The following is a 21,996-nucleotide window of genomic DNA, read 5'->3' on the forward strand; positions in this document are numbered from 1 at the left end:
CTTTTTCTTTTGGTACTTTAAGTATATGTTGGTGCTAATACTTTTGTACTTTTAGTAAGAGTGCAGGATTCCCCTTGTAAGTAGTTTAAGAACCTTAACCCTTAACCTTGTAGTTTAAGATTTTACATCTAAAACATTCTTAGTTTATAAAATATGATGCATTATTATAGATTAAACTAACCAACACCGCATCAATTAGTAAAATGACTTTAGTGTGATACCCATGCTGCTTTCTGTCTGCAGCCTGCGCCAGAGTTCTGCAAGTAAGGTATGAAAACTTTGTAACGCCAATGATGAGCCTACAGGGCAGTGTTGATGCTGTGAGTTTGATTGGCATTCCTCTGGCAACATATTTCCATGAGTCTCATGGGTGCTTTAGCTAGTTGTTGCATCTTAGTTACAATAATAAGGCGCTCAGATTGTACTATCCATTACAGTAGCAGACACATTAAGTTTAGGATATGGATACCAAACCTCCCATGGGAGGTTTAGCTAGTTATTGCATCTTAGTTAAAGAAATAAGGCGCTCATTGTTTACTATTCAGAACAGTAACAGGTCAATTAACTCAGGATATGGATAAGAAACCTCTCGTGGGAGCTTTAGATAGTTTTTGCATGCTAACAAAACAATTGTTCTGGTATATAGCTAGTAAAAACAACAGAAACATAAGAATTGTACTATCCAGTACGGCAGCAGTCACATTTAGCTTATCACCGGGAACACCGGTAGGCTTTTCAAATTGACCGATGACAAAAAACTCAATGAGAAAACTCATCAGTAAGGTGTCGCTACAAAAGCTAGTGGAAAAGATGCTAGCTGGTAATACACGTCACGGGGTGAGACTTCCCTTCATCCAGCTCCCGCGATAAGTCGGTAAGTGTGTACAGTTGGTGTCAAAGTTACCTAAAACAATACAAAGAAAGTAAAGAGGAAGTTAGTTAAGTGATGGAAAACAACTAAGGGCATTCCTGCGGGAGGAAATGGGTTTCAAAAAAGCTTGCTTGTGGATTAAAAATTCAAGTAAGCTAGCTACTGTGAGCAAGCTATAGCTAGCTAGCTATATTCGGTAACCTTTAACGTTACATCACAAAGGCTACAGACGTTTGGTTATATGCATTCATTGAACTACGGTACCAATTAAGTTAAGTTAGAGCAGTTATTTGGACAAATGTGAATACAACAGAGGGATGGTGAATGAATCATTAAGGTAAATATTTGAGTTTAATGAGAATAGATTATCTGTCAACCACAGAGAGAAGCGCAGCAAGCCCATGCCTCCTGGTTATGTAAGAGGTGAGTCAAGGTGACCTCAGTGTCAGTGAAAGCATCAAACGCATACTTAACCGTCAAATGAATGTAGAGAAGCAGGCAGAGCGGTATTAAGAGATTCAGTTTCATTTAATGCTTGAATGGGCAAAGTGACCTATAATACGTGACTTGTGTGTATGTGATGGTTTGGTGCTCATTAGTGTGTGGTGCGCCAGTATTGTGGTATCTTGGAAACTGGTGCACTCCTGGGCTTTTCACACTCAGTGAGGTTTATGGAAGGCATTTTATGTGCAAAAGTAACTTGAGCGGCAGTATATGGGCAAGGGTAGTCATAAACTCTTCTCATCTGTCGTTGTCCGTCTCAAAAATGGCTGGATATCAGATTTCATGGGTGGCTTACCCAACCTGGGCTCCGACATGCTCCAATTTAAGCGTTTCCTCTGTCTCACAACTTGTCACTGCCAGAATAGACCATGTGATGATTGAACATGTTCATTTTAAGGCTTGTTGTTGTACAAGAATTAAGGAATTGTATGAATCCTAATGGGAAAATGTGTGGGAAATCCAAAAACAATCCACATTGACATTATCTTTTCTGCAGCCTATTACAGCTGTAACACAGCTGTTTGCTGTTATGCTTGGCCATGGAAATGCAGATTGCTAATCCCAGCCACTGTAATTTGAATAAAAGGATATTTTTTAAGATAATTGTATGTGTCTGATAACAAGAAAAAAACAGGATATGCTATGCTCAGGTTTCTATCCAGAGTATAGCATGTCCTGGAGGTGGTCGGTGAAATGTGAATGTTTCACTTTGCGCAATTTGATAACAGACTCACTGAACAACTGTCCGTCGTAACGAGGATGATGAAACAGGTCAGCTGACCGATGACGTTTCAAGGGAGTAACTTCACTGAAAAGAAGCACATTTGTGAATCTCCAGTGACTGAGCCAGTCGGAGGACAAAATCCGAGGAACTAAGTCTTGATAAATCAGTTGAACACATATCGAGGAAAGGTAAGAGATTTATCATCACAATACCAAGCTTTCCTGTTAGTGTTTCTCTGTGTTGTATTTTTCCATGCGGCTGAACTCTGTGTTTGCCGGTTCCTTGCTTGTGCAACGTGGTCTACTGCCGGTGTTCCCCTGTTTCCGGAGAATAGTTATTTTTTTATCTGATAAACTGAGTCACATGTTACCTGTAAAAATGTCCCCATCTAACTTTCATTCGATACTTTTTAAATATCACACACATGTTTTGCCTAAAGTTGGTATCTAATATTGACAATATGCTCGTCTAGCACGCCGTCTATGACCAGTTATTTGTTGGAATTCATCACATCACGGAGATAAACGTGTATAGGTACTGCTTGTGTTTTATCATGAAAACTATGTTATTTAAGAAAAGTTACCTAAGTCGGTTTTGTAACAATGCCGGGGCCTCTCCAGTTGCGCAACTTTGAGTGAACTCCCCCTTGTGGCTGAATGAAGACATCGTTTATTATTTTATTAATCAAAAGCAGCCACATAATGTAAAGCAGTTAAGTCCAATTGTCTCATTTGTGTATTGTTTTTCTTAACAGAAACCATGCCTGCAGACATTGCCAAAGGAAAGAAGGCATTTGTCCAGAAGTGTGCCCAGTGCCACACTGTGGAGAATGGTGGAAAGCACAAGGTTGGACCCAACCTTTGGGGTCTGTTCGGACGTAAAACAGGCCAGGCAGAGGGCTACTCCTATACTGATGCCAACAAAAGCAAAGGTAAACACTGCATGTGTGTTAACAGTGTTTGGACAGTCCAAAGAGTCATGCTGTATGGCTTAACCACTGTTTCTTCTCACTTTAATTCCAGGTATTACCTGGGATGACGATACTCTGATGATTTATTTGGAGAACCCCAAGAAATACATTCCAGGAACAAAGATGATCTTTGCTGGCATCAAAAAGAAGAATGAACGAGCTGACCTTATTGCATATCTTAAGTCTGCGACTTCATAAGGAACTCTTCATCTGGGCAGCTTTGCCAATTTTTGTGTCCTTACAAGCTGCTCAAGAAGCCAGGACTCCACATTCAAAATTAGGCAGAATGGCAAGCAATCTGAATGTGTTGGCATGATTTGTTTGTCAAAGCTGTACCTCTGTTTCTGATATGATCCTCCTTTATGATGGAGTATATGATATCCCCTGGTTTTAACAGGTTACTTTTCTAACATAAATTATTAAATCATATACTGTGTATTCGGAATGTAGGAACTGAAAGTCGTGTGTTATGTTTGCTAATTGATTGCAAGTTGTCTTCAAAATTGTTCGTTCCAAGAAGGAGTACGCCTGTTCTGCTTCCAATTTGATGATACCTCAACAGTCTTTTAGCATGTCAATTTTGAATTTGCAAGTTGAATAAAACTGACACTAAACATTTTTTGCAATTTGACTCCATGTTCCTTGAAGTGAATATATGTGGCCATTAGGTTCCTTATAAAATTGTGACTAAATACAGGGTGTGGATGACCATGTCAGGTTATAATACTATATTTTTTTAACAGTTGTATATTTGTGAACCAAATTAGAGTGATAAGTCTTAAATTTTCCCCACCAAGAGGAAGCAGATAAATATTACTTGGTCTGTCTTCTGCATTTTATAATGGGTCACTCATACAACCAGTGCCTCACCATTGGAAGACTGCATGTGTGACCTAGAGCTGGTTTTATGCGTGTCATCTGACATACATATGTATACATAGAGTATAGTCTATTTGAATTTGAAAGCTGATATGTGAGTCACAAGTGCTGCATGACTGTTGGTTATACTTCATGGTTGTTTGGTCTCAGTTAAAGTTGGAGCAGACTCCATGATGGGGTACAGATGCCGACTGGCTGACAGTTACTGTGTGCACTTGCAGGTTCACAATATGGCTTTGGATTGGTGGAGGCAACACCTAAGACTGATCCATCAGAGTTGGGCTGTATATCTACATTCCCAGTCCAAGCTGTGGAGTATAACTCCCTCTAGCGTTCAAATGTCACATCTGCACACAGATTCACTAATAATATTGTCGGCTATAAAGGAATTTGATTTTCTGACATCTTCCTGCCAATAAAAGTCGCTGTTACATAATTCAATGTCATAGACCAACCTATGCAGATTCCACATTTGTCCAAGTTTGGGGGTTTGTGAAATAGATGTGTTGTCGAGTTGCATTTTTCTAAAGGCAACAGTCATTCACTCTGATTACTCTTGTCAGCACAGCAGTACCGTCACCAAAGCCATGTCAGTGAATGCATAGGAATACATTAGGTGTAACGCTACTGAAGCACAATTTCATTAATTTATAATCCACCCACATGGGGGTCTTTTTGCTCTTAAGAAGCCTTATAAATCTAGAATAACACTGAATTATTGCGGAAAGTAATGATCATTAATAGGCAAACATCCACCATAGTAATGTAGTCCTGAATCTTAATATGCTGTGGAGTTTACAATATGTATAATATTATGCACGCTGAGAAGATGATAGATGAATTTACCCTAATTATCATTATCCTCATCATCATCATCATCGTCATACTTAGAGCGCCTCTCTAAGGAGGGCAAACGGTTCAAATGGCCAGAGGGCTGACTGCTGAAGCAACCCTGAGCTCCCCGTCTGTGTGACGAAGCGAGCGTCAGCGGGACCGAGCCAACCACAGCCAGTGTCATTTGCACACAAGAAGACCCATACGACGGTGATGCTCGGTGGTGGCTCTCAGAGATTCCCTGTACGTGTGATGGTCTACGCGAGCCTCAATTTGCTTCCACACTGCTTTGCGTAGATCTGCTTCAGTGTTCTTACGTTAATTGAACGGTGTGGAGATGCTGGGGAGGAATATGCAGGTGCGCAAAGGGGGTCTCCATCCTTCTCCCCACAGAGTGGAAACTGGATATGTAGCCAGTGCTCCAGGGGTGTCTCCAGCCTAACCCATCTTGGAAGTTATGGTTTTCAAATGATTCTCAACTTGAGCCCTCAGTAAAGCCTCATAGATGATATTTCTCTGCGCGACTTCATGGATTTGGTTCACTGAGGACCATCTGAAGAACAGACATGGCAGTGCCAAATATGGTGTTCTCTGACGTGGAAAGTTTTCTGGACTCGCATCCCGAGTTATTCGAGGACTACCTGAACCGAAAGGGGAATTATAGCATGGTGGAGAAATGGCTCAAGAATCACCAGGCGAGCAAAAGTCCGGCGGCTGCAGCTCCCGCCGAGCCGAGAGAGGAGAAGAGCAACGCGTGCAAGGACAGCTGGGCGAGCAAATGTGATGGTCTGCAAAGGAGAGCCTCGCAGAAGGAGCTGCGCAAAACTTTTGCCAGATCAAAGGCCATCAATGTCAACAGGACATACGACGAACACGTTAATTCCAGGGCTCAGGAGCCCCTGACGAGCATGAGGAGGAGAGCTCTGCTGAGGAAGGCGAGCTCTCTGCCCCCGACCACTGCGCACATACTGAGCGCACTGCTGGAGTCCAGAGTCAACATCCCCCAGTACCCGTCCACAGCCGTGGATTTTAAATATTACCTCAAAGAACACAACGAAAGAGAGTTCTTCCTGGAGCTTGTAAAAGACATATCTAACGACTTGGATCTAACGAGTCTGAGCTACAAAATCCTTGTGTTTGTTTGTATTATGGTCGATGCAGACCGGTGCTCCTTGTTTTTAGTGGAGGGGACGGGCAACAAGAAGACACTAGTGTCCAAATTCTTTGATGTGCACGCAGGTACCACAGTTTTACCCTCAATGAATTCAGATGAAGTTCAAGTGCCGTGGGGGAAAGGAATCATTGGATATGTGGCTGAACACGGAGAGACAGTGAACATTCCTGACGCTTATCAGGTGCCCGCTCCTCTTTGTGCGTGCATGCGTGTGTGCATTTGCATGAGTCACAGAAAGGGAGAGAGGCTCAGACAGGGAGCCCGATCGTTTTCTTTCAGCCTGTCATTTTATCTGACACAGTTAATTGATCATCAATCAAACTGTGTAACAGAGCTGCGAGCATGGGCGCCAACACCAACAGTCAGCTGGACCAAAGCTTGTGTCAAACCACAGATTCACACAAAACATCACTGAGTTTTAAAATTAAGACAATAAAGGAGAAGTATCATTCTCTCGCTGTTGTTTTTTTGCAATTCCACTGTGTTTACATTGATGTTAAGAAAGTAAGGCAATGCTAAACTACGTTAAAGCAGCAAGGACTCCAAATGGCTTAATGATGCCAGTGGCCCCTTTTCAGTGTGGAGAAGAAAAGTCTAAGCAGACTTTTTCTTCTTGGTTGTTCAAACATTTACAGTAGAAATAAGGAGTTACATTGCTTTAATATCCAAACACAGCGGTCATCTGAGTGCCCCTTCTTCAAGTCAGACATTTGTCCAGATTTAAATTTACAGAACATTCCTGAAATTCTGCTGTTGTCCATCATATTGCTTTATTGTAGACTTATTTTGTTTGTAAGACGCCTGAGCGTCCTGATGAGTTGTACATTTTACTGCACTGTCATCTGAAAGTAAAAAAGGAAAACTGATTTCTTGCAATAAGTGCTTACATTGTGTCTTCATACTGTCCCTGTGGATTGCAGGATCGTCGGTTCAGTGATGAAATTGACAAGCTGACAGGGTACAAAACCAAGTCTCTCTTGTGCATGCCCATTTGCAACAGTGATGGAGAGATCATTGGAGTTGCTCAGGCCATCAACAAGTCTTCAAGTGGGGAACTCTTCACTGAAGATGATGAAAAGGTAATTTCATTATTATAGTTGTGAGTATAAACGCTGGGTGATGATCACATGCTACCATAATACAATATGGATCCCGCTGCCTGCTTCGCATGTGCAGAATAGATCAATTATGTTTGTTTTTCTTTGTGTGATTGGTATGTCGGAATCAAGCACAAAACATAAAAATGATATTTAGGGCAGTCTTAGTTCAGGATGCTCTCGTTTGTGTTTAAATAGAATTGCTGCTTATGGGTAAAGGGACAGTCACATTAGTCATGAGTCACATTGTTCCGGCCCTTTGGTCCACAGAGCAAAGACATTTTGAAGATATGCGGTCTAAAGGATGAATCGTAATGACTGATGATCCTGTGACTTTTCCTCTAGTGCCACCACCAGGTGGACATTTTTGAGTTCATGTGGAATGTCTGTTTTCAATAATCCAGTGAGAGTAAAATGTTTCCAGAAACTGTTGGATGAATTGCAATGACATTTGGACATTAGTTTCCCCCCCTGGATGACGTGTAATATCTTTGGTGATAACCTTTTCCTTTGGTGCCATCATCAGGTCAAAATCTCAAGTTATCCAATGTTTTGGTTTATGAACAAATACCTGCAAAACAAATGGCATTCCCATCAGCCTAATTTGCAAGTGTTTGCTTGTGAACACTCTAAACTAAGATTGCGAACATGGTAAACATTATCTGCTAACATCAGCATGTTAACATTGTCATTGTAAGCATGCTGACGTTAGCACGTTAAGCTTTACAGGGCTAGCGTGGCTTTAGACTCTCTTGTTATTATTGCAGCACAGTGAAGTATAATGCAGAGGAAAGACTAGGCCTGAAGGAAAATGCTCAGGCTTCATGATTCATGTGTGGATTTGTGATTCATTTCAGGGATGTTACTCTGTTTTTTGAGGATAAATACTGTTATGGGGTGTTAGCGGTACACAAGCATAGCAGGGCTGTAGTGATCCAAGATTGATGTTTGTCATATTGCTATGGACCACTCCAGTCATTGTTGGGTGATTCTTCATTTGAGGGAACCTTTTTGTGGCCTGGTATTCAGACTCAGTAGCCATTTTGCTTTTACTTCTGTGCTTGAATTGCTGAACAAATCAGAGATTTTTTGAGTTTTGTCAGGTGCATTGGCCTTTGGTTGTTGTTTCATTTTATATTTTTTGGTGAAAAAGCAATGCCGTCGTCAGAATGGATAAGCACTCTTACCTGGGCTGCTTTCCACATCACATATTGTCTTCAGAGTTTTAATGTAGCTTGTGCTACGCTTTTACATCTGTCTTTTCCTCTTGCATGCTTTCTTTTCAAATAGAAAATTTCACGAGCAACTGCATATCTGTTGTCTGATAAATAGCGGCTAATCTTTACTCTTTCTGTTTGTTCCTTTGTCCAAACTGAATGTAACTAATATTTATTTAAAGAATTCACCCAGCTCAGTCTGACGTGTAACATATCTGCCCTGAGTCTGAGTCTCGGTGCTCATTTTCTTGCCAGGTCAGCTCTTAGTATCCTCAAACTTTCTTAAGGCAGTGTCTTCCAAAGGGCCCTGTCCCTGTTGTAATGCCACCAAGAATAACAACTTTATATAAGTTGTTCAGAATCTGGTTGGTTAGCGCTTTACTTGTGTGCTTAGTGGGACAGAGTGTCAGTCTTTAATTTAGATTTCACCATCAATGCGAATTTGAATGGTTGCCAAAGAGTTAGCAAAATAGGACTTGTGGCAGAGTTTGGGGTACCCCAACTGTTCCAGTGGAGTTGCTCAATGGCCAACAGTTCAGACTGGTATTAGGTGTGAATGTGTTCACCTGTGTGTACAGGACAAAAATGGAGAGAAGTTGCTATGATTTGTCCACTGATATTCTGTTTTTGATCAGACATATGATCCAAGAGGACTGAAGCTTGCTCTTGATGACTACTATGTAGTATTTTACCCCGTTGTGAATCGGCTCAGTCTGTAAATAGATCAGTCAAGTTGGCAGTTGCAACAAACACAAAGACAGAGATGGTAGGGAATTAATATAAATATGAATATAATATATCAAAGCAGTAGGTGGTGGTGTTACGTCTCTCACTGATCCAGATAGTCTTCTGTTTCTGAATGATTTTTTTATTCGACTTATCATCAGAGAGCATGTGTTTTGTCCATCGACGCACTTGACTAGACGTAGCAGAGAGGCGGTGACAAGCCGACACACTGACTTGCTCTCTTATTGCAGCTGTGAGCCCCTAAAAGGGAGAAAAGATGAAACATGAAAGCACAAAGCTATTGCTATTATGTTAGAGTTAGGTTTCACTGTAACAAATGATGTATTTTTTTATTTGTAGTATGTTTTTCTCCATTGGAGCTCTACTGTCAAAATTACATCTCTAGACTCTTCATAATAGATGCAGATTAGGAATGTTTTTTTTCTTTCCCTTGTTTTTAGTGCGTTTCACATTGCATTAACATCACACTAATGCTTGGGAAGGCTACAGCTGAATTAGTAATGAAATGCAATGCTAGCATCAGAGAACACAGTAAGCTCCCTGCACAGCACAGCTGTAGCTCTGCTTTTATGGAAGACCTTGTGATAATAAAACATATCACACTTTTCAAAGCATTAAATAATACTGTAATAGCACATGTCACTAGAGACTTCAGTGTGCTTTTTACCTTATAGGGTATTTAAACACATTATATGGCTGGTTTTAAGTCCCTCACTGCCTTAATTGTGTTGTATTGCTACCCTGCAGGAGTCCTTTGGGGAGCTTGGATAATGGTTCTACCCATGTCTAATTGCATCTTCTCATTGTCTTCCGTAGAGGAATATGGCTATTGACTTAATTTAACTGTATAAGCTGACCTCATCCTGCTGTCTTTACATCTTGTGTTATTATCTTGATTTCGCTTTTCTTTCACTTTGCATGTCTTTTAATATATTTCAATACATTTTAGATGAAATGTATTATTCAGGTAGACATTTTCATGAATTTCCTCATAATGAAATAAGACAAGTTCCTCCATATAGGTTCCTTTTGCCAATATAGTTTAACACCTGTGTGAGTCGATTGTCAAATAGCATTCTCCCCTCAGCACTGTGCTCCCTCTGGCTGCCAAACTCCCTGTCAAATTGGCTCGAAGCAATACTGTAATAACCACTTTCACACAAATTCCCAATGTAAATCTACAACTAAGAGAGAACACAATTTCTGCTTGGAGCCACATGTTTTCCTGCAGGATATCAGATCAAATCAAATGTCTACAGTGCATCATACCATACTGGTTCTTCTACAAAGTTTTTTATATAACAGCAAATTGTCACGAAAATCCACATAAATCAAGAGAAAATTTTAAAAAAGAACAACGGCTTTTGTAATATGAGGCATTTTATAATATGTTGGTAAAGAAAACACGTGGATGACATACTGTGTGGACCCCACACAATAAAGGCAGACCTAGTTCCTTCACCGCTCAAAGGGGAATAGATAGTGGGGATGATGGGCTGATTTGCTTGAACTCTATGCTGACTAAGTGGGTATTGAGTCTTAAACTTCAACATTGAGTCCTTGTCTGTTATACTGTTTTTTTAGTGGGGTGCTTCTATGATGATTGGGATTTTTTGATTTTGCGTAACCAGTATGCATTTAATTGCACAATTTTACTTGGGTTTTTTTGTTGCAATGCATATTATTAATTAATTTGCAAATAAGAGAAAGAGGACATTTTGCTTCAAAGTAGAAAAAGAATAGGACCTAAAACTGTACCTTGGGGGATGCCAAAGTAGGAGATTCACTCCTATTACTCCCACAAATTGTGATATTTGAGTGTACAACTCTCAAAACAAGCAAACATGAGCCAATGCAGAACGAAAACACAGCCAGATATCTGGCAGATAATGATTATTGATTGCCTTGATAGCATGTAGGATGGCATAGATGAGGGGTAATTTGAATTAAGGAAGTGTGTGTGTCAGATGAAATGTGAATCACAGTGTAAATGTATAATGAAAGAGAAGGAAGCACAGACCTTTACATTGTATATACAAAATGCTAATTAATTAGGTACTGTATATATGGCCGTGCAAAAAATATACCATCTCTACCTCCCACAATCACAGTTTAATGCACACATTGCTTTTAACAAGGGCCTTCAGTTTGCTTTTTGATCCAGCACCTGTAGAAGTTTTTTTGGATGTGCGTACCCTACACCCTGTTTGTTTTTAGCGAGTTCCACCCTTCAGAAAAATTATGAAATCAGCTGAAAGGAAACGCAATATAAATTAAAGTCTTGGTTATATCAGACACAGACCAGATTTAGCTTCTCACATTTCTGAGTGAGATGCAAAATTACCCTCATTAATTACATTTCCATGTCTTTAACATGCAAATAAACCCATAACTATCACAATAAGCACGATGACGCTCCACTCCACTGTTGATTAGTAAATTCATTAATTACGTAATTCTTAATTATTGATGCTAATTGATTACACTAATTTTCTTAGACGTGAAATTAGCATGTGTAAACAAGCTTGTGTGGCTGCCAAACATGGTGGCAGTACTTTGATGTTAATAGGGTACTGCTGATGCTCTTGTGTGTAAATTCAATGGCTAAATGAACCTTACTGTTTGGGAAGGCAAAGTCTAGTCACACAAGATAAAGAAAATCTTCACCCTAAATTGTGTTATATTCTTAATTAGTTATCTGTCACTTAAGTAATTCATATGAACAAATTTTGTATAGTCTTTCACATTACATGTTTAGTCTATAATTGAAAGGACTGAATTTAAACTATTGTCTTAGCTCTGAATGCTGCTCTGTGCTGCTTTGTGACATTGTGCTGTTATTTCAAGTTAAGTAACTGCAGTTGTCACATCTGTAGCCGTTTAGATTATACTGAAGACTTTGTTGTAAATTATTGACATGACATGCAAAACGTCGGTCTTTGTTTTTATGCTCTTGTCCCATATCACCAATTACAGTTCATCTTTTGAAAGAAACAACATATTTCTTTTTAGTTTTTGTGTGAACTTGTTTATAAAGTACAAGAAAACCTCAAAAGAGTCACTATAGCTTGAAAGGTTTCATAAATACAGTGGAATTAAATTTCAAGTATTTATAATGGCCTCAAGAATATCTGTATGAGAAGCAATAAATGTTTACAAAGACTTTATCTGTCTTATGATGACACTGATGCTTAGTTGCTGAGACCTCCCTTTGCTCCTGGCTTTTTTCCATGTACCTGTGATGTGTAGAACAATTTAATTATTTACGGATAATAGCTATTGAGCAGCACTCCTGGTGTGTTTTATTAGCTGTGTTGTATTAGTGCCCATAAATTACAGCCAGTCAATTCAGTATATATTAAATGCAAAATTTGGTTATATGAAACTTTGATTTGTAAATCTTATGGTGGCAGAAAGGGAGGAAACGATCCTTCATTTTCACCTTATTTATGTTGTAAGTGTCTTTTATTTCATGGTAGTCATTTTACTATTTAAGTAGATAATAATGATATACAACAGTGACTTGCTTTGTAACATTTGTTGAGGTGTACATTCCTGTTGCATAAATATTTGATGTCACCTTCAAAAGAAGCAATCATTGCTAAGTGTATTTGCAAAACTGCTATGCGCTTTGCTGACACAAGCTAGGGAGTCCCACATGAGATCAGAGAAAATGGAGAGCTTAATTTTTATTCCTGAGAACAATTCTTGGCAAAACAGCGCTGGCTTCGCCATACCACACATGCAGAAGAACACAGCTTTTTAAATCAACTAGTAGTTGTTATTCATGTGGTTAGTGGAGAAAGAAAGTGTTAGCTATGTAATTTCCCTTGGCTTGCCTCATATGAAATTCCAGTTGTGGAAAAGGAAGTCATTGAGGTTGGAGGAACTGACTGTCCCTGAGGCCTTGGCCAGTTAGTTTTGTTATTAAACCACTCTTTACTGGTCAGGCCACGGGTCTTTAGGCGAAAACGTCTTGTTTGTGATGCAACCTTGTATAATGGCCTGCCTGACAGAATGTAATTAGAGAGAGCAGTGCTTTTCTTGGGTTTGCCGGTTCCACAGGCAGATCCATAGCCAGATCCTCAAAGTCCTGCTCACTAATGAATCTGCTCCTGCTGGGGCTATTGATGGCCACTGCCTTTCTGGAAGCTCATTATTAGAGAATTCCATAGGACAGCTGAAATAGCATTATGTATGAGCTTGTTGCTCAGCATCATCTGTTTTCCGTGTCTGAAAACAATTGCACAAGGCGCTTGACAATGTATAATGACTGAATGAAGTGCGTAAAGTTAATCTACTCATTAGCATGACAGAGTCATATTTCATATCACATTACGATTAGAAATGTTTTTAATTTAGTGATTTAATTTGTACTTTGCATAACAGTATCATAATATGCACTTCAGCACAACATGCCAGAGCAGAAGAATTCTGTTTTTCATGGTGTTCACTGATTGATTTTATTTGATGATGCTCTACTAAAAGCACAAAACTATAACTCTGTACATCAGTAGTTGCAGCCATTGAGGATAAAAACACTCTAAAGCCAAATTGCATGTTTCCATTCTTGTGGTCCTCCAAAATACACATCAAACCAGTCAAACACACATACGTTCAACAGAAGAGTGACAAAGCTTATATGCTTCAAGTTCTCTTTACAAAATCTGGTTTATATGTACAAATATGTATGCTTTCACACTCCACAATTGTATGTATATGTTCCCTCATTCTTTTGCTCCTTTGTCTCTGGAGTCTCTCTCGAGTATAAACAATCCATTCTTGCTATAGTCAACATGCTCTTTAAATTCAGATAGTTGTACTACCATTGAAATATGGACTGAGAAATTAAAGATGCATATCTAACCCAGGAGACCTGTTTGATTGTAAAGATAAATTATAGCAATTAGAGAAGGATTTCTCAACCTTTTCCAGTCTCTGATGCCGTTTTTAGGTCTACAATTATCATGACCCCAGCAATTAGAGTTGTCAAGTTGTCATGTGAAGTTATGAATCAATTGTAAGAGCAGCGGAAGAAGCTCCAAATGTATTATACTGAAATATGAAAATATTTTAAACACTTGTTATATATATTCTACGAAAGCATATCAAACAAATATAAATAGCCAATATTAATTTATTTATTTCCTGTATGTTCAAGTCCCTAACTCAAGGTTGTGGACCGAACCTAAAAAAAAAATTTTTGTGTAGGTACAAGCTTCCCAGTTATCAACACAATGCTATAGGATTCTGTTTTTTACATGTTCATTTGAGGCTGATGAGTAACTGATGCATTATGTTTTCTAAAAGGTGAAAGAGGCATCCCTGTATCAGCAGCCACAGCTGAGTAACTTCCCATTCATGTATTGTTGTAGTGTCCCTACCCTCAGGTTGCGCTGAAGGCTGGTAAATATTAGTGGGTTTGTTGTACTGATTGTATTGTTTACACAGCAGCCAGATGCTAAAGATAGATAGCTAAACAAAGAGGCGGAGTAAGGAAGCACACAACCTAAATTCTATTGATTCCATGTTACGGGGGGGTGAGTGTCTCTCAGATAAGGCTGCATTGTGGGGTAATGGTAATCGTATAGAACTCAGCCCGTGTATTCACATCACAGCTGTCTTAATAGCGTGCAGTTGCAGTTGTAGAGTGTGCTCGCATATTGATGTTTATTATGAATCAACAGCGGTGAGGAAGAAAGAAATGTAGTTCGATTCCAAACTAGTAAGACGTTGATTCAATTTCAGGATACATATTAACTACAGTCATTAAGCCACATCAAGTGATTACATTATTTATGTGAAGAAAATATGAATGAAATAAGGAGTTTATGTTATCAGCCCAAGGCACAGTAAGTCAGACTATTCAGTCAAATGGTAAAATGTCAGTTGAATTGATTTATTTGTCCTAGCAAGTAATGTTGCCAATGGAAGGCAATTTCTTATTTGTTCCAATTCAAAAGCTAAGTTTTTCTTGGATGAAAATATTACTCACTAACTTTTTGTTTGCTTTATTTTCCAAATGGCTTTAATTTTACAGCCGGTTCTAAAATTGGCAACATTAAAGATGCCCTGCAGAGTTTTCGAACAAAAACAAAAGCCAACCAACTTCACCAAAACACATTGTGTGTATACTTGAGCTCTAACAAATGTGTTGGACATTTTTAAAAGAAAATCCTACATTGTTTACAGTCATGTTTACCAGCCAGCAGTCTTCTTCTTCACTGCCTTTTCTTGGCTCATTAATTTCTTTGCTTCTTTGTGTTTTACCGCCATCTGTAGATGAGTGGAATAACGTGAACCATCTTATTTAGACCATCATCTAAGTGAGTGTTCATTATGTCCACAGGTGCTGCAGATGTACCTGCCTTTCTGTGGTATTGCGATCTCCAATGCCCAGCTCTTCGCGGCCTCAAGGAAGGAATATGACAGGAGCCGGGTAAGGGCTACAAGTTCAACCAGTATAATAACCCCCCCATCCCTAGGATCAGCATTACTTCCTCCCCCCTGATGCTGACATTGAGGCTGAGTATTGATCAGCAGCAGCCCACTTGCTGCCACTGCAGTGGGGATCACAGAGCAGCATGCAGCCCTGCATGGACATTTTCTCTGGATCTGTAGTGGGGGATGGGGCTGCATCCAGATCTAAATTTCCTAGGGAATGTTAAGAGATGCACTAATTTATGTCACACATTGATCTGTGATGGAAGAGAACATAATGAGAACACAGCTCAGTGAATAGAGGAGAGAAATGAGGGGAGCTCCCTTTACACCATATGATTTTTATGTGCTTCTGGATTAGATTGGATTGGCACTGCCTTAGATAAAGGGCCTAATTTACTTTTATTGGGGAAACTAATCATGTTATAACATCCTGTTGGTTTATGGTTTAAGGATAATAATAATAATTGTGCTCTAACAGCTGAGCGAGGCAAAACATCTTCATTTAAATGGTCTTCACTATTACCTGTTGACAGATTTCTTATTTAGTGGCTTTTACAGCAGCGTGTGGTTCAGATTGTTGGGAATAATGCCAGTGGTATCTTTTTCTGTCGCTGGTGTTCAGGCACTCTTGGAGGTAGTCAATGACCTGTTTGAAGAGCAGACTGACCTGGAGAAGATTGTCAGGAAGATCATGCACCGTGCCCAGACATTGCTAAAGTGCGAGCGCTGCTCTGTTCAGTTGCTGGAGGACATTGAGTCACCGGTACTGTTTCTTTTTCTGCTGTCCTGCTGTGTATGTGTCTATCTGTCTGTACATTTGTGCATGTGCATGTCTGTTCTTCCTGTCTGCCTCGATTTTGATCAGTGAATACTGTGTACCTCCGTGCAATTTTTCCAAGAGCTTTAGTGATTTCTTTCATTTCAAATCTTTCAGGTGGTGAAGTTCACCAAGTCGTTTGAGCTACTGTCCCCTAAGTGTAGTGCAGACACTGAAAGCAGGTATGTATGGTGTTGCAGTGTTAAAATCTACTCTGCTCCTCAGTAACATCTGATCTGATGAAAAACATAGCTTTGCCTTCCATTTCCCCACTTTTCATACGTGTAACCTTTTCACTAAATAGTCATATCTCCACCTTGGTTTGTCTTTGGCACCATGGCACCTGTAAATTCTGCAGAGCCTTGTTTGAATCTGTAAAGCTTCCATCAAGGACAGAAAATAAGGGAAGTATAAAAATTGAATGTTCTGTAGTGCTGTGGGAGTAATATGCCGATTCTGAATAGAAGGCATACTGTAGGAGCCCTACTTAATTGGGTTTTGCTGCTTCTCTCCACTGCTAGGCATGGCTGAATGGAGAAAGAGAGGCTTAATATTGTGTGGGATGTTTATGGATGAAAGCCAACGTTGAAAGGAAGACACATTATCCCCCAACTCCTGCACTTGCCATAACTGATATGGTCACTTGAAGGCAGTAGTGATAACTGCAGCAGTAATTTAAAAAATATATCATAACACAAGAAATACCAATAGTATGAAATTAGTAGTAATCAAAGAAATGTCAGACTGTTTGACTGGCCAATTGAATCGTTCTTACTCAAACAAACTCCCTATTGATCTGTGTTTCTGGTGTCACATATTCAATAAACAGCCAGTTTGTGATTACAAGTAATAAAACTGCACATTTCAAACCAAGTTGAAATGACAAAAATACAGTATCTCTGTGATGACACTAGTCTTCCTAAAGGTTCACATCTGAATAACAAGGGCTGCTGTGCAAGATTTATGTGTGTAATTAAGTGAATACATTTGGTGTCAAAAGGCAAGAGCCCTGTAGGATTTCTAATGTGCCTTACAATCCCCAGCCGCCCCCATGGGGAGGATAATGTTGAGCGAGTGTACAGTGCTGCTAGTGCGTCTGTGGCAGCTAAATGACAGACATGAGACAGGGAAGAGACAGAGAGAATGAAGAGAGCAAGAAAGAAAAAGGAGGTAAGGCATCTTGCCATCACACCCTTGAGGTTTATTCCCTGCCGCACTGTGGGTTTCACATCCACACACAGCTGTGTCACTAGATCAAAGGGATCCAAAAGATCTGACATCAGTGTCTCTCCATTTTTATTCTAATCTTGAAAGACAAAATGAGCCACACTGAACATTTACCTTGTTGCGTTTGAAGGTAAAAAGTCAGCAAGAGCCCACTGCAATTAATGTGAATGGGAAGTCTGTGCAGGGATGCACGTGTTTCTATGGCAGAGTGTGGGGGCGTTTGGCAATGAGGAAGACAATCACACAATTAACTTTTCATTACTTCATAAGCTGCAAGAGAAGCTTACTGATATCTACCGTATAAGAAGTTCATTAAATACAAGTCAACTTAAAAGAGCGTCCACAAGGAAAAACAAGAGTGGCCTTTTGCAAGCTTGCAGTTCAGGTGTGAAAGAGAATAAAACCTTTTTTACTTGAATACAATAAAAAAAGGTATTTTTCTTTTATTTTCATGATAACAAATTTATCAGCTAAATGAGTGTGTTTGAGAATTTCTTTTTAGAATCAAACCTCTCCTGAGAAAAAGGCAAGTGGACAGTTTTGGCCCAGTAGTGTTTCTTCCGTTCTGCTCCTTTTGACATTTTCCCCTCTCATTTTCTGACCCTAGTTTCAAAGACAGTATGGAGAAATCGTCTTACTCAGACTGGCTCATCAACAACAGTATTGCAGAGCTGGTAGCATCCACAGGACTACCCGTGAACATTAGCGATGCCTATCAGGATCCTCGCTTTGATGCTGAGGTAAACACACAATAACATTCCTTTCAAATTTGACATCATTGGGATTTTATCCAAGTGAAACGATCTCACACAGCATTACAGAAGGAGCAGAATGAAATATGCCTGTGGCGATTATCATTCAGGTCATAGTATTTCTAGAAGCGTTCATACATTGATGTCACATGCGAGCCAACGAGGTCACATGGGATTCATTAATGGCTGTGAAACCGCCCGGGGAGCGATGTCAGGATGGCATTGCAAGTCCGCATTTTGATGAGTCGACAGATGGTTTGAAAAAGAAATGTAAGAGGCCATCGATGTCAAACCGTAACATTTATCCCTGAGCTGTTCATGTTCAAGTTGCTGTCTTGACTTTCCGTTCAAGATGGTTTCATAACAATTCACACCTTTGAACTGGACTCTGATCTCTCACGTGATTGTCATGTGACTTTAATGACTCACACATGACCTTGTGGACTCATCCAGGGGCCAGATGTATGAACAATACATATGCACAAAAACATGCATAGGCCATTTCCCCCACATAAACTGGTATTTATAAAAGATGAATGTATGGTGTGTATTTGTGTACTTCACGCAAAAAATGTAAATGTACTTAGTTATATCCCACCACTGGCAGCCACAGCCATGCGTATTGATATGTAAACATATGTTTAAGGGCGTTTATGCATCTGCATTTATGGCAAACTGTGGGAGTGTAAATGACGCTCGTGCTTGTGCGTCCAGTTCCACAATGATTGAGATTTATAAAACAAAATCAGGTGTACACACTGCTTTATAAATCTGACGAAAAGAACGCATATTTCTGTCTTTGTGCGGACACACAGTTTGAGTTGTGAATCCACACAGTTTTAGAAATTTGGCCCCAGGTGTGAAAAGTGCACACAGATTAAAATGGCTACCAGTCAGTAGAACTGATGAAGCCACTTGGAAATGTCTTCAAGACCAAACATAAAGTCCAGTTGCTTTTGTTCTTTCTTTTTTTTTATAACCAACATTAATTCTTTAGAAATTACGTACTGCCCATTTTTCCATTTTGTCAGCTGTTAATTGATCTCTGTAGGGTAAAGTTCCTTTCAAACCAGGAACAGACAACCGCAGCAGCCGGAGCTGATGCTGCATAGAAACAGAATCCCACAGTGGCTAGCACAGCAGTCCGCTCTGCATCCAGCTACAAGCAGCAAAAGTTGACATGGTCAACCTTAAGCAGCAGTGACAGAAAAATGGAAAATGTACTCGGCGGAAAAGCTACCAACAGACTCTCACTGAAATGAATAGAGGAGGCAACTTGCTGCTTCTTGCTTTCAAAGGGCCTTATGGATTCTTACTGTACGCAGTTCCTATATCTCCATGTAGTCTTGCTTTTCCTTCAGAAGTGAGGCATGTATGCATAGTTAATACTGGTGAAAGTGTAATTTAATACTAGAGAGCTGGGTATCGTTTAAATCTTTCAATACTAGTGCTAATACTTCTTCTTTCAATACCTTATGAATATAAACATATTTTTCTAAATATGTCTCAAATGCATCAGTACTTAATACTGTAGTAATACAAATCGTAATTGATTCATTTGCCTATTTCTTGATGAATCAATGAATTGGGTTTGGTCCACAAAAAGTCAATGACAATTTCCTGAAGCCCAAGGGGACGTCTTCAAATTGCCTGTTTTGTAATACGAAAAACTTTTGCTTGATAAAGTTTTGAATTTCAATACCCAGTCATATTTATACTTAATGTACAGTGCAAGGAAATGTTTTATGCAGATGGATGGTAATTGTCATTTTATACGGTATTTACACTCCCCCTCTATTTAGGCAGACCAGTTCTCGGACTTCCACATCCGCTCCGTGCTTTGTGTTCCCATATGGAACAGCAACCACCAAATCATTGGTAAGTTAACAAATGGAGCTTCCTTTTCTCTTAAACTTATTTGACATATGTACTTGAAGATTTTTATGTATCAAATATAAAACATGGGATGGCTTCCCACAATTTTTGGGAACCTTGCTACAGGGATTTGATCCCATTCAGCCACAAGAGCAGTTTGTGCCAAAGGTGTTGGATGTCGAGGTCAGTCAAGTTCTTCCACACCAATCTCAGAAAACACTTTCTTTATGGACCTCTCTTTGTGAACAAACAGAAGGTGCCTTTCCCAAACTGTTGCCACAGAATTCGACGCACACGATGATCTAAAAGATCGTTGTATGAAGTAGCATTAAGACTCACCTTCATTGGAACTAATGGTACTAGCTCAAACCACGAAAAACTGCCCCAAACTAAAAGACAGAGGTGTCCACATACTTCTGGCCACATAGTGTATCTATGATGTAGATATATATTCAGCAATAACATCATGTAGCACACACATAATGTTGGTTTGAAATTTCTTTTCTTTTTTTTTTTCATTTTTGCTGCATACTAGATAATAGGGGAGAGGGGAGTGGAAGCATGTGTTCAGCTGAGGCTGCATGTATGTGTTTAGATCCATGCTGCACCATCGCTCCACACTTGGAGGTGGAGTTCCCTTCTTCTGGCTTTGTGCTTTGTGTTTGTGAATCAGCCCCCAGGCCAACACCACACTGACACTCTGATAAATCATTGATCTCTCATCTGGTTCAGGGAGGAGCGATGATAGCAGCTCCACTTGGTCCACTGAGATCTGACGCAGGAAGTCATTAGTTTTATTTGAGTGCAAAGTGATCAGTATATCCGCCCCTGATGGTTGGTTAAGACCCATGTGTATCCGTGTGTACTTGTGTTTGTTTTTTCTTTGCGTAGGTGTAAGTGCATTTGTCAGGAAGGGGAGAGGAAGAAGAACAGAAAGAGTGAGGGGAGAAAGAAATGGTGTGTGGGTGGCACCTGAGGATGTGGAGTGAAAAACCATTAAACAAACAAAGCAGCAGGAGATGAAATTCTCATGTCAAGGATACATTAAGTTATTATGTCCTAGTGTCATTTGCCAAGGTTACAACCAGCTCCTTCAAAATAACCACAAGAAATACTGTTGTGACTTTAACAGTAATGAGGTTTAATGTTACATATCAAATGAGAGTAAAATCATATTAGCACTTCCTTTAGCAACATGCCATGAAAGTTACTTTACTAAAGGTAGCTGGTAATACAAGTTATTTTTGCTAGCCTTAATTGCCATTTTGTTTTTGATTCTATTTGAACTGCAAAAAATTGGAGATGTTGGTGGAGATTCGGAGAGAGAGCCAGACTAGTCCAAAAATCCATTACATCACTAGTGGGTAACTTCCAAATGAATAAATGAATAGTTTAACTGAACTGCCTCAGGCCAGGAACACACAACTGAAGCACGATTATACCACAGTTTGGTTGTGACGGCTGATTTTCATGCTCATGTTCAGCCTGCACTGGCCACTCAAACTAGGGCAGGTTGCCATGGACATTTGTCATAGTTTATCTAGTAGCGTGTAGGGTCAAGATTCAGATTTCTCACCTGCTGCCTGAGGAGCCAGTATTATGATTTTATTAAACATATTTCATTTTTGCGTTTTGCGGCTGGTTAATGACTATAGCAACCTGTCCAGGGTGTACCAGGATATTAGCACTGGTGTTTTAAGACATTCCTGTGTAGTTTTGACTTTATGAGTGTCCCTTAAAGACAGGACAAATATTATGATTAACAGCTACCGTATGACGACGTCTTTGAGTTTAGCGTACTTGTTTGATATAGTGAGTTAATGTAGTACTGAGCTGGTTGGTCTTTGTGAGGCCCTCAGCAGAA

At 39.7% G+C, this 21,996-nt stretch overlaps 2 protein-coding genes across 2 annotated transcripts in view; both read left to right on the forward strand.

Moving 5' to 3' along the window:
- The first annotated feature begins 1,274 nt into the window (after nucleotides 1-1,274).
- On the forward strand, nucleotides 1,275-3,685 carry LOC139292039 (cytochrome c-like). Its single transcript, XM_070914169.1, has 4 exons — nucleotides 1,275-1,294; nucleotides 2,104-2,287; nucleotides 2,854-3,030; nucleotides 3,122-3,685. Exons 3-4 carry the CDS (start codon nucleotides 2,859-2,861, stop codon nucleotides 3,265-3,267), a joined length of 318 nt encoding a protein of 105 aa, XP_070770270.1. The 5' UTR covers nucleotides 1,275-1,294; nucleotides 2,104-2,287; nucleotides 2,854-2,858; the 3' UTR covers nucleotides 3,268-3,685.
- A 1,663-nt stretch (nucleotides 3,686-5,348) lies between these two features.
- Nucleotides 5,349-21,996, forward strand: part of pde11a (phosphodiesterase 11a) — a 34,099-nt gene continuing 17,451 nt past the window's right edge. Inside the window, exons 1-7 of the mRNA XM_070914168.1 lie at nucleotides 5,349-6,137; nucleotides 6,877-7,035; nucleotides 15,367-15,456; nucleotides 16,084-16,224; nucleotides 16,396-16,460; nucleotides 18,113-18,245; nucleotides 20,060-20,135. Of these exons, the coding sequence (XP_070770269.1) occupies nucleotides 5,349-6,137; nucleotides 6,877-7,035; nucleotides 15,367-15,456; nucleotides 16,084-16,224; nucleotides 16,396-16,460; nucleotides 18,113-18,245; nucleotides 20,060-20,135 (1,453 nt within the window). The remainder of the gene's footprint in view (nucleotides 6,138-6,876; nucleotides 7,036-15,366; nucleotides 15,457-16,083; nucleotides 16,225-16,395; nucleotides 16,461-18,112; nucleotides 18,246-20,059; nucleotides 20,136-21,996) is intronic.

This window comes from Enoplosus armatus, chromosome 11, assembly GCF_043641665.1.
Source record: "Enoplosus armatus isolate fEnoArm2 chromosome 11, fEnoArm2.hap1, whole genome shotgun sequence".
Taxonomy (NCBI): Eukaryota; Metazoa; Chordata; class Actinopteri; order Centrarchiformes; family Enoplosidae; genus Enoplosus; species Enoplosus armatus.

Coding starts and splice junctions, on each gene's coding strand:
- LOC139292039 (XM_070914169.1), top strand. CDS start 2,859: ATGCCTGCAGACATTGCCAAAGGAAAGAAGGCATTTGTCCAGAAGTGT. Junction 3,031..3,121: donor TGATGCCAACAAAAGCAAAG/GTAAACACTGCA, acceptor CTTTAATTCCAG/GTATTACCTGGGATGACGAT.